General features: G+C 39.8%; 1 protein-coding gene and 1 long non-coding RNA gene across 2 annotated transcripts; one reads left to right on the top strand and one right to left on the bottom strand.

The window, feature by feature from the left end:
* Nucleotides 1-5605: 5605 nt before the first annotated feature.
* LOC145428940 (uncharacterized) lies at nt 5606-6730 on the bottom strand. The gene is made up of 2 exons (XR_013909294.1): nt 6644-6730; nt 5606-6558 (listed from the first exon to the last, which is right to left on the bottom strand). It is a non-coding gene; the product is annotated as an uncharacterized LOC145428940 (long non-coding RNA).
* Nucleotides 5684-10805, top strand: aqp7 (aquaporin 7). Its single transcript, XM_026168542.2, has 7 exons — nt 5684-5806; nt 5946-6147; nt 9142-9268; nt 9355-9492; nt 9841-9959; nt 10107-10324; nt 10463-10805. The coding sequence occupies exons 2-7, from the start codon at nt 6010-6012 to the stop codon at nt 10647-10649; spliced, it is 927 nt and encodes a 308-aa protein (XP_026024327.1). The 5' UTR covers nt 5684-5806; nt 5946-6009; the 3' UTR covers nt 10650-10805.
* Nucleotides 10806-11198: the final 393 nt, after the last annotated feature.

Genomic DNA, 11198 nt, shown 5'->3' with positions numbered 1-11198 from the left:
AACATGCTCAAAAACTCATGAAATTTTGCACACATGTCAGGTCTGGTGAAAAATTTCGTATTTTAAAGGTTTTATATATGAGCATTGGAAAATGGCTCTGGAGCGCCACCTATGTGTTGTTAAATGCAACCCTAGGAACACATAGTTTGAGCTACATGAATGAAATTGGGCCCACACGTGTATCATGCTGAGATGGACAAAAAAGTCATTGGGACCATTGATGCACACCCAACAGGAAGTCCGCCATTTTGGATTGAAGGTGACATTTTGTATCTGATTTTGCCATTTCCAGGCCTTGTACTTTTGCGAACTCCTCCTTGGGATTTGATCGTATACGCTTCATAGTTGGTCAGTGTCAACTACACACCTGGGCCATATTAAATTGTAGAGCTTTTGAGTTTTCGGACAAGGGTGTGGTCGTGGCGCCACGGTAAATTTTGATAATTTGCCATGAAAATCTTATTTGCTCTCATTTCCATATAAAGTGTCCCATCTGGACCAAACTTCCGACATATGATAAGACTCTGCCCCTGAACATATTTCACTTGCCATATTTGACAACGGCAATAGCGCCACCTAGTGGGAACAGGAAATGTCATGTTTTACACTTTGAGGTACAGTATAGATGTCGGTGAACCATGTAGCCTCAAATTTGTCCAGGAAAGCATTAAGGAGTTGGTCTTGGCAATACATGGAAAACTGTGAGTTTTTGCGAACTGGCATGACCCCAGCAGGATGGCGAACATTGATGTCTCGCCGTGAAGAACGAAAACGCCATAACTTAAAGAAATCCAGTCTGATCATTACCAAATTTTACAGACATGATTACGTAGCCATCCTGAACAGATTGATATGCCCATTGTCAGGAATACGCAGAGCACCACCTAGTGGGAACAGGAGATGTCATGTCTTTCACTTTGATATACTGATTTTCACAGGTTCATCAGGTCCACCTCAAAAGCGGGGAATATTAACAGTCCCTCATGATGCTTCAGTGACAAAAATTGTGAGTTTAAACTGAACAGCACACCCTGGTGGCAAGGTGGTTCACCATGAAAGATGAAGTGGCTGTTGAGGGGCTTGGAAAGTTTAAAAACTCTTGACATTTGGCCCACACCTCCAATGTGATGAGGGTTTTCTAGTCATTTTCATGGAATATTGCAAAATGGCTCCACAGCGCCCCCTGCAAAATTTAAAAACATCAGCCCCTGCTCCGTGTTTCATCTATGAGTCTGAAACCTGGTAAGCTTATGTAGGGTACCAAGATGTACAAAAAAGTCTCTTGGAGCAATATCCCAAATCCAACAGGAAGTCAGGCATTTTAAAATTAATGTGTAATTTTGGCGACATTTTCCCCTCTTTTCAGGCCTCATACTTTGACGAACTCCTCCAAGGGATTTCATCAGAGCGACACGATCTCCAGTGGAAGCATGGAATCTAAACACCTTTGTGATGTTAAATTGTGAAGCATTTTACGTTTAGGGAGTTAGCATGTGGAGTTTCAATCACTCGCCAAAAAGCAGTAATCTGCTGTCACTCGAAAACACAATGTCCAATCTCTCCCAAACTTCCCAGGCATGAGTCGAGAGTCAAGCTTGGAGGAAAAATACTGTGGCCCTGAGAGGCCAAACAGACTGCAACCTAAGAAAACATAAGCAAATAGAAAAACAGCGCAAAAGCACACACAATACAACAGAACACAAAGTAACTAAAGTTACAATTTAACCCTCATCCTACTGAAATATTTAACAGCCATAGACTACCAACTGCATAAACTCCCTCAGGATGCCAAGAGTAAATTACCCTAGGAACAACAGCAAACAATAGATAATAGCAAAAACAGCCTTTTCTTTTAAATTTACTCCCTACTTCCCTTGATACTGTGTGATGCTTTAGTTTAACACACATGCCAAGTAAATGGTAAATTGCCTGTATTTGTATAGCGCTTTACTTAGTCCCTAAGGACCCCAAAGCACTTTATACTACATTCAGTCATCCACCCATTCACACACACATTCACACACTGGTGATGGCAAGCTACATTGTAGCCACAGCCCTGAGGTGCACTGACAGAGGCGAGGCTGCCGGACACTGGCGCCACCGGGCCCTCTGACCACCACCAGTTTGGCAATGGGTGAAGTGTTTTGTCCAAGAGCACACCGACCGAGACTGTCGGAGCCGGGGCTCGAACCGGCAACCATCCGATTAACAAAGCTGTAAATTGCATGTTTCTGATAAAATAAGTAGACTGGTATATTAAATATTCCTTTAATTTGTGAGTATAATCATGCCATATCATAACTGTCTTAATTCATATAGAACAGAGGAAAACTGAACTTTAAACAGGATGATTTTTGCTAAATGAGTCTGACAGGAGTGAACAGAGATGATACAAACACATAAAATCCTTATAAAATATGATATAACACTATAAATCAACTTACCTCAAAATATATGCTGATGTTTTCTTAAGTTGCAGTCTGTTTGGCCTCTCAGTGCCACTGTGAAAAAACCCCAAGAGCTATTAAATATTTAAACATTAGCTAACTAAGATATTCTACAATAAAGTGTACCAATCCAGAGCCATTATAAGGATGAACTTTGTCTTATTTTGAAGGCTGTAGCCATTAATTATTTTAGTAATCGAGTATTCTAGCAATTATTCCATTGATTAATCGAGGAATCTGATAAGAAAATGCTTTTGTTTTATTAATGTGCAATAATAAATATTCAAAAGAGAAAAATAGGTCTTTCAGAATGAACTACTCATTGGTTTCTATTTTAGGAATTGCATTTTTTTTAAGTTTAACTGCTTAAACAACATCTGTCAAATTAATTTTTTTAAAGAAAAAATGTTCTTAAATTCCAAATGAAATAAATAATCTCAAGTACAGTCAAGTACAGGGTCTACTAAGTAAGTAAGTAAAGTTTTATTTATATAGCACCTTTATGTGTCATGGACCCGGCTCTGGAGGACTCGGGGGGTCCTTAAGCAGGATGGACTGTTATTATCGTTATTATTATTATTATTATTAGTAGTAGTAGTAGTGTTGTTATTTGGGGATGTGTGTTTTTCTGTACTATTCTGTGTTGTTCGGTGTTCCACTCATTATATGTAGAGGCAGGGTGTGGGTGTGTACATGTGTGGCTGGAGGATGGAGAACAGCCCATGCAGGCCTGATGGGTGTGGCCCTGCAAGAGGACTGGCCACACCTGAAGTTCCTGCCACACATCTGTTGGTGGTCAGGGCTCGTCGGGGGAGCTACTTAGGAGAGTGTTGGAGCTCCCACCGGTGTGGGATCATTGAGTTGTCTACCCAAGTTAGTGTGTGTCAGCGTACGACGGTGCAGTTCGTGTATGCCCGCTGGGGTTGGTGTTGATGGCTGTTTTTGTGGTTTTCCCCCCAGGTGGAAGAGTGGACCAGAACGGCAGCACGCACAGGGTGTGCGAGAACACAACAGTGGGGAGCACACACACGGGATTCAAGGGAGCAACGGGGAGTTATTGTGTTTACAGCCTTCACTGTAAATAAAGTGCACTGTTTGAATCGCAGAACCATGCGTTCTGGGTCCTCATTCCCCCATATCCCCACGGTCTGCCAGCCAGACCGTGAAATATGGATAAAAGATCACAAAGTGCTTCACACAGAGATAACGAATTATAAAACAAAAACAGACAAAAGTTAATGCAATGCAATTCTAAAAAGATGTGTTTTTAGTTGTTGTTTAAAAGAGACTACTGAGTCCACAGATCTTATGCTCAGTGGGAGAGAGTTGCACAGTCAAGGAGACACAGTGGCAACAGCTCTGTCTCCCTTAGGTCTCAGCCTTGTATGCTAAATAATAAGTGGGTCACATGTGAGTACTTAGATGTTTTGGTCAGAAGCCTAGCAGCAGCATTTTGAACAATCTGTCCCGGTTCTGGGTCATTCTGATCCAGCATTTTCTGTTTCTTATGTTTTTGGTATTCTTCTGTATTATAATTTATGTTCTGATTCTTTAGCTATCCTGTGTTGATTATTATTATTATTCTATGTTCCAGCTTATTCCAGTTTAGGGTTTAGTTCTTATGCCCTCATGTTTAGTTTAGGTTTAGTTCTGTGCTTAGTTTTTTCTGCCCGTGTGTTCCCTCTGTGTAAGTCTGCATTTCTTAGTCTGTGTCTTTGTGAATTGTTTCCTGTTTTATTTTGAAGGGTTGTGGCTGATGTCAGTGTGTCTAGCTTCGCTCCCCGTCTCGTTAGCCCTAATCCCTCCCAGCTGTGTCTCCCTCCTGTTTTCCACTCCCTGATTACTCCCCTGTGTTTACCTTTGCTCTCTGCCGCGTCATACCCTCAAATTGTGCCTGTGTGTTTCTGTTTTCAGCGGTCTGTTTTTCAGTTCATGTTTTGTTTATCGCCAGCAATAAAGCTATGGTTTCCGCCTGCCCGCACACAGAGCTCTGACACAATCTGCAGACAACCCATGCCCCCCTTTAGACTCACCGCTGTTTGTTGCTGGTGTCACGGGCCACAGTGATAGAAAGTGGGCTAATTTAATCATGGTATCAGACTAAATTAACAGTTCATCTGGATATTATCAGTATTTCTTTTTAAAAACCAGGGCCTGCCTGGGCTTATTGTTGTCAAAATTTGTATTTGTATTCACATACATGCTCCTAAATACGTGTTTATCGCAGGTCTATTTTATTCCCAAATGTGGGTGAAACGTTTATATAGAATTTAAACGAAGCGTCGAAAAATTTGCCTCGAGGACTTTTTTTTTTTTTTACATTTTTTATCATTGAGTTATTTGAATTATGCAATGAATCATTGCAGCCCTAAACTATAAACATCATTAGTCAGGCTGAGTGCACATTTAAGCATACTAAGATTGAACAAACGTAGCATTATTTTCAAAGATCAAAGACATTACAATTAACTTTTCAGGGAACATGAACATAAAATTTCATGGCAGTCCACACTGTCACGTCCTTTACTACAGACTCAGGTTTGGTTAGGTTGTTTATGACTGTGTGAGCAAGCTGGGCGCTGAATTACCCTTTTTTGTGCGATCAATAAAATAAACAAATCTGAAACAGCTGAAATCAATAAATACGACATTTATACTGAAGTAACCAGTATTGGTGAAAATCAGATTTTGCAGCTGGAAATTGTTTGTGTGTATTGATCAACTTTTATCACCTACAAACTTCCAAAGTTGTAGCCATCGTAATCTACTTTTCAGTTTTTGTTGTTGTGTTTCTTTTGCTTATTTAGGAGAGAAAAAGCATGTATGGACTTTGTAATGCTATGAAGTCCAGATAGTGTGTTACTGTAGCAGCCTTGCTTCAACCAATAGTTTATGCTGTTTTGACCCCACTTCAGTAATGTAAGGTGCGAAGTGTAAGTGTAGATGTAAAGTGCATTTCATATAATCAGAAGTATACAGAACATGTGCACAAAACAACATGGAACAATTAAAAAAAGTCTACATAATAATTTCAAGGTAACTTTTTGTTGCTGTAAAAGCCATAAATAATAATATAAAAAAAAATAAAAACATCTTATTCAGCCTTTTAGTAAGTTAACTTGTAATGAGTTTCAGTTCTGAATAAAGTACTCCACAGATGTATTTAAAGTGTTTTTATTATGACAAATTTGACAGATAATCAAGCACAGCGGGGTGTGTGTCACTGTATCTTTGGCCATTTCCAGGAGGAGGGGAGAGAAGAAGGGGGTGGAGGTGGGTGAGAGTGTGTTGAAGCCTTTAAATTGTGGACAACTTCCATTGGATGTGAGTGACAAAGAGAGACTGAGAAACACAATTAGGTAAGTGAGTGGAAAAAGGGGAACTTTTGAGGTCAGGAGACAAAAAGTTGGTCTTGTTTGCAAAGTACTGTGTGCCAGTCACTTCATAAATTTTTCAACCAAGGCTGAATGTGTAGTTTTTTTTTTCTCATTCAAAAAGGGTAAAAAAAAGTCCTGAGGTTGGAAGGAAAGAAGAAGAGGAAGAAAAAGTAGAAGAAGAAGAAATGAAGGACTTGGTGCAGTCAGTAAAACCCAGGGTGTTTCAGCAGAGGGGAGGTAAAGTAACTCGATCCAAAGTTTGGCTAAAGAATGAACTCATTCGTGTGGGACTTGCTGAATCACTTAGCACATATGTCATGATGGTAAGAATACAGTATTATCACAAGATTTCTGAAGTGTCATATGCTTTCAAATAATAATATGTAATATCTCATTAAAAACTGTAAAAGCACCTCTCAAATCCATGATTCCGCTGACATTTTGACTTTTCATTTATCGGGTCTTCTTTCTGTTTAGAATCTAATTGCTTATCTGTAGCACCCATATGCTATTAATCATTAATGTCGTGCTCTTTATCCTGATAAGTTGCAACATTCTCCCAAATACACACACACACATAAGCACTATTAACAGTCACATTGTCAGGTTCAGTGAATGAACCTGAGAGTCTAGTATTATTATAGAGTAATAGTCAGGCAGCAAGCCAGCTGAAGAGGTTTCCAGAAGTCACACGTCAGCTGTCAGCTGTTACAATAAACCTTTTACTTAGAAGCCTGGAAGAAAAACACATGCATTTATAACATGATGAACATGGGAAGCGTAAATGCCTGAATGTGAGCACAAAAGAATTGCACTTACTGTGTTTGTGATTCGGAATCCTGACAGAAACAAAATACTCGTGACTTTGTTGGGGGAACCAGACTTTTCCTGTTTCCTGATAGAATGGCTACAGTTTTTCAGTGTCAGCATTTTTTTTTTACCCTGATAACATAGCCGCTTGAGTTAAAAGCAAGATAATTCAGTAGTGTGGTGTCTTTTACATTTGTGCAGTACCATAATTAAAATGAAAATTAATTGTGCAACTCAGCCTTTTAACTTTTAAGTAAGAAAGAAAATGTTACTTATACAGTATGTTTAGAAACGAAGGTACTTCTAGAAATAATTAAAACAAACAAACAAAAAAAACCTCCCAAAAAACGTAACTTTTTGCTACTTACCTCCGTCAGAGAGGTTATTCTTTTGGTAGCATTTGGGTGCGTGTCAATCTGTCTATAAGCAAGACAGCTCAATTCTGATAACACTTTCTAGGCGTGTAGATAAGGTCATGTTAACATGCCATTAAAATTTGGCTTACATTCACTAAAGCCTTCTAGGAGACTTAAATTATTCATCGGTTGAAAAGTTACAAAAAAACCTTATAACTTAGAAACTATGACGCTTACAAGTGTGATGTGTATTGTGAACATATAGTACCGTAGTACCGTATACAGATTTAAAACATGTGAGAACAAAAATGTGTGCGAACAAAGAAAATAAACTGAATTATACCATTCTCTTAAAAGTAAATTCTGCCCAGAGAGTGAGCTGCGTTGTGGAGGTTTAAACTCTCAGAGTGCTTCTTGTTTACATCCAGAAAGTATTCACAACACTTCCACATTTTTGTCATGTTACAGTGATATTTCAAAATGGATTCAATTCATTTTTCACCTAAAAAATTCTAAACACAATACTTCATAATGACAAAGGTAAAAAAATATTGAAATGTTTATAAATAGATATAAAAATAAAAAAGCAAAACTATAACATGTACATAAGTATTCACCACATTTTGTTGTGACACTCAAAATTGAGTGTCCACTGAGCCTCTGATGTTCCACTGGTGTTTCGACAACTTCCACCTGTGGTAAAGTCAGCCAACTGGATGTGATTTGGAGAGGCACACACCTGTTTGTATGATGTCCCACAGCTGACAGTGCATGTCAGAGCAAAAACCAAGCCATGATGTCCAAGAAATTGTCTGGAGACCTCTGAGACAGGACAGTTTCAAGGCACAGAGCCTCAATTATCTGGCTCCAGGTTATTCCATTTTGGAATAGCCATAGTTAGGAAGCTAATGAAGAACCCAATGGTCACTCTGACAGAGCTCCAGTGTTGCTCTGTAGAGAGAGGAAAACCTTCCAGAAGTACAACCATTTCTGTAGCACTTCACCAATCAGGCCAGTGTGGTAGTAACCAGACAGAAGCTACTTCTCAGTAAAAGTCAAATGACAGCCCACCTGGGATATACCAAAAAGCACCTGAAGGACTCTCATACCATGAGAAACCAAATCCTCTGGTCTGATGAAATAAAATTTGAACTCAGTAGTAAAATGGTGGCAGCATCATGCTGTGGGATGTTTTTCAGCAGCAGGAACTTGAATGAATGAATGTGCAATATACAGAGACATCCTGGATGATAATGTGCTCCCAAGAGCTCTGGACTGGATTGGGCGAAGCAGCTCTCTTCCAGCAGGACAACGACCCTAAGCACAAAGCCAAGATGACAAAGGAGCGGCTTTGGCACAGCTTTGCAAATGTCCTTAAGCAGCCCAGCCAGAGGGAAGGAACCTGTCTGAAAATGACTGTAGAGTATCTCAAGCTCCACCAAGTTGAATAAGGAGTGCTGGTTCACCAAAAACAAAAGGCTTGAGGCTGTAATTGCAGCCAAAGGTGCTTCAACAAAATATTTTGCAAAGGCTGTGAATACTTTCTGGATGCACACTATATATTTGTTGAGTGGCTTTCCCTACATCATATCAAGCTGGTGCACAGGATTTTTTAAAATGTTTTGTTAGACAATTCCATTGCTGGAGAGGGAAAAGTTGTACAGGAAATTATGTTTATGTTGCTTCAAGACTGTAACTGTGGTCCAACTCCTTGCATCCTGGCAGCATTCAGTGTAGTGGTGGCTGATAAACTGACATTCATATAAATCTGCAGTGCAAGGAGTAGGAGAATCATGTGATGAGCTGATATCTTGTCATATGTCAAAAAGACAAGGAGCTCAGGATGAGTTTGTTTTTACAGCCAAATATTTACAGTAAATTGAGATATTTTACAGGTGTTTTACAATCATTACTATTAGATTTAAAGTGGCAGAATAATAGCAACCAAACAGCTGACAGTGTTACACTATAAGATTTTTTACAGTGAGAAACTGCTATTGTCGATTACAAAAGAATCTGGCTGCCAGCACTTAATCACAGTTTGCCTCAAACATTTCTTATATTGTGAAATAAGCTTCCTGGAAAGTATTTCTTGTAATCTGTTTCTATGTTTGACTGCATAAATGATATATGGGTTCTCTTTGTCTCCAGTCATTGGGCTTGGGGTCTGTGGCCCAGGTAGTGACTGGTCAGGGAGCTTTTGGACAGTACCTCAGCATCAACCTGGGTTTTGGACTGGCTGTTGCCATGGGGTCTCATGTTGGAGGGAAGATCTCGGGTATGAAAGATGATGACATCAAAACCTATGAAATGCTTTCCAATTGTTGTTCAGCAGTCATATTTTGCTCTTTTGATCTGTTTCAGGGGCTCATATGAATGGCGCTGTATCATTCACAATGTGTGTGTTTCGCCGCCTCCCGTGGAAGATGCTACCTCTTTATATTTCGGCACAGCTATTGGGGTCATTTCTTGCAGCAGGGACAATTTATGCTGTCTACTATGGTGAGGAAACGCAACAGTATGTGTTAAAAAAGAAAAAATAGGTATCTAGGTCACTTGAAGGTTCAAAAACAAAGAAGCAAAGTCTCAGGAAATCGGCCCATGCATGATTTAAATTTAAAGCTTATCTGATGTTTTTCTGCATCTACACATGTGGAACACATTATGAAGAGGCCAACCATGCTGTACTGCACCATCATGTGTCCTAAGCGGCAAACGTCCTAGAAAAAGTATTATAAAAACCACATGGAAAACAACTCATACAGATCTGGAGGCACTGTTACTGAAGTATTGCTGCGATTTCTTGGAGTCACACAACTATCACGATTTATCTGTTTGATACGTTTGCAGAAGCCATTCATGACTACTGTAGAGGAAACCTGACTGTGACTGGTGAGAAGGCCACTGCTGGTATCTTTGCCACCTATCCTGCTCCATACCTCTCTCTGATAGCTGGATTTTTTGACCAGGTAGCACTGAAAGTCAACTAAAGCTTCATAGTTACAACTCTCCATCATCAGACATAATCAGCATGAATGATTTCCTTTACTAGATGGCTTTCTACACGGTTATCTTTCCAGACTGATGTTTTTGTTCTATGTGTGTGTTTGGGGAAGGTATTTGGCACAGCGATGCTACTACTGTGCCTTATGGCTCTATCCGACCAGAAGAACAAACCAGCGCCAGCAGGAAGTGAGCCTGCATTTGCGGGTTTCCTGGTGCTTCTCATTGGCATTTCTTTGGGTAGCAATAGTGGCTATGCCATCAACCCCACCAGAGACATCGCACCCAGGGTTTTCACTGCCATGGCAGGCTGGGGATCTGATGTGTTCAGGTACACAAAAAGGCCATATCATTTTCTTTTGCTTTTTCCACCTTAATCAAGGATTAGTCAAGAATAAACCCCCCCAACTACTTTTCATTATTAATTAACTATTTACTTTTTTGTGGTTTGCTGCCTTTATCTGTGTAGGGCTGGAAACGGATGGTGGTGGGTGCCTCTAGTTGCCCCCCCTATTGGAGGAGTCCTTGGAGCAGGGCTATACAAGGCTGTTGTGGAACTGCATCACCCACACCTCTCTAAAGCGGGTGGAGAGATGGTTGAAGAAGCTGTCCCTCTGGATAAAGAGATAAATACCATTGAAAATATGTGTGTGTGACACCCTAGCTAAGTTGACAGCTAAGTGAATAGCTCTATGAAGATGCAACATTCAATGAAGGTAAAGGGTTAAAAAGCCCAAAACTAACTTGTTAGATGGGAGACAGAGGATGATTAGCAAACAGGGAGTGAAATAAAGATTTGTTCAAATCAAAAATGCTCACCGTGTTTTACACAATTTCAACATCAACTTAAATTGGGTGTGGTGAGTTAATTTTCCCAAGTGGCAACATGGGAAACTGAGACTGTTGTGGAGGGCTGGACCAATAAGATGAACTCAGTTCTGCTCAATATTAATTATTCCTTTATAAGCTGCTACTGGTAAGAGTAGATGTTACAATTAGGCCCTAATTGTGGTCTCTTGGGAAAATTAATTGCCCATCCCTGAATTATTCTTCTAGAGTTAGTGTAAATGATAGACTACAATACATATAAAATATACACTATTAGACATTTTGACTCACTGTACTCGTTACTATACGCTACAATAAAAAGGTTTGAGACAAACATACGGTCACTTTAGAGATGAAAATTTGACAAAACCACACTC

This window comes from Astatotilapia calliptera, chromosome 5 (assembly GCF_964374335.1).
Source record: "Astatotilapia calliptera chromosome 5, fAstCal68.1, whole genome shotgun sequence".
Taxonomy (NCBI): domain Eukaryota; kingdom Metazoa; phylum Chordata; class Actinopteri; order Cichliformes; family Cichlidae; genus Astatotilapia; species Astatotilapia calliptera.
Note: the sequence above shows the minus strand (reverse complement) of the source record. Positions and strands in the feature narration are given on the sequence as shown.

Coding starts and splice junctions, on each gene's coding strand:
- aqp7 (XM_026168542.2), top strand. CDS start 6,010: ATGAAGGACTTGGTGCAGTCAGTAAAACCCAGGGTGTTTCAGCAGAGG. Junction 6,148..9,141: donor TTAGCACATATGTCATGATG/GTAAGAATACAG, acceptor CTTTGTCTCCAG/TCATTGGGCTTGGGGTCTGT. Junction 9,493..9,840: donor AATTTATGCTGTCTACTATG/GTGAGGAAACGC, acceptor ATACGTTTGCAG/AAGCCATTCATGACTACTGT.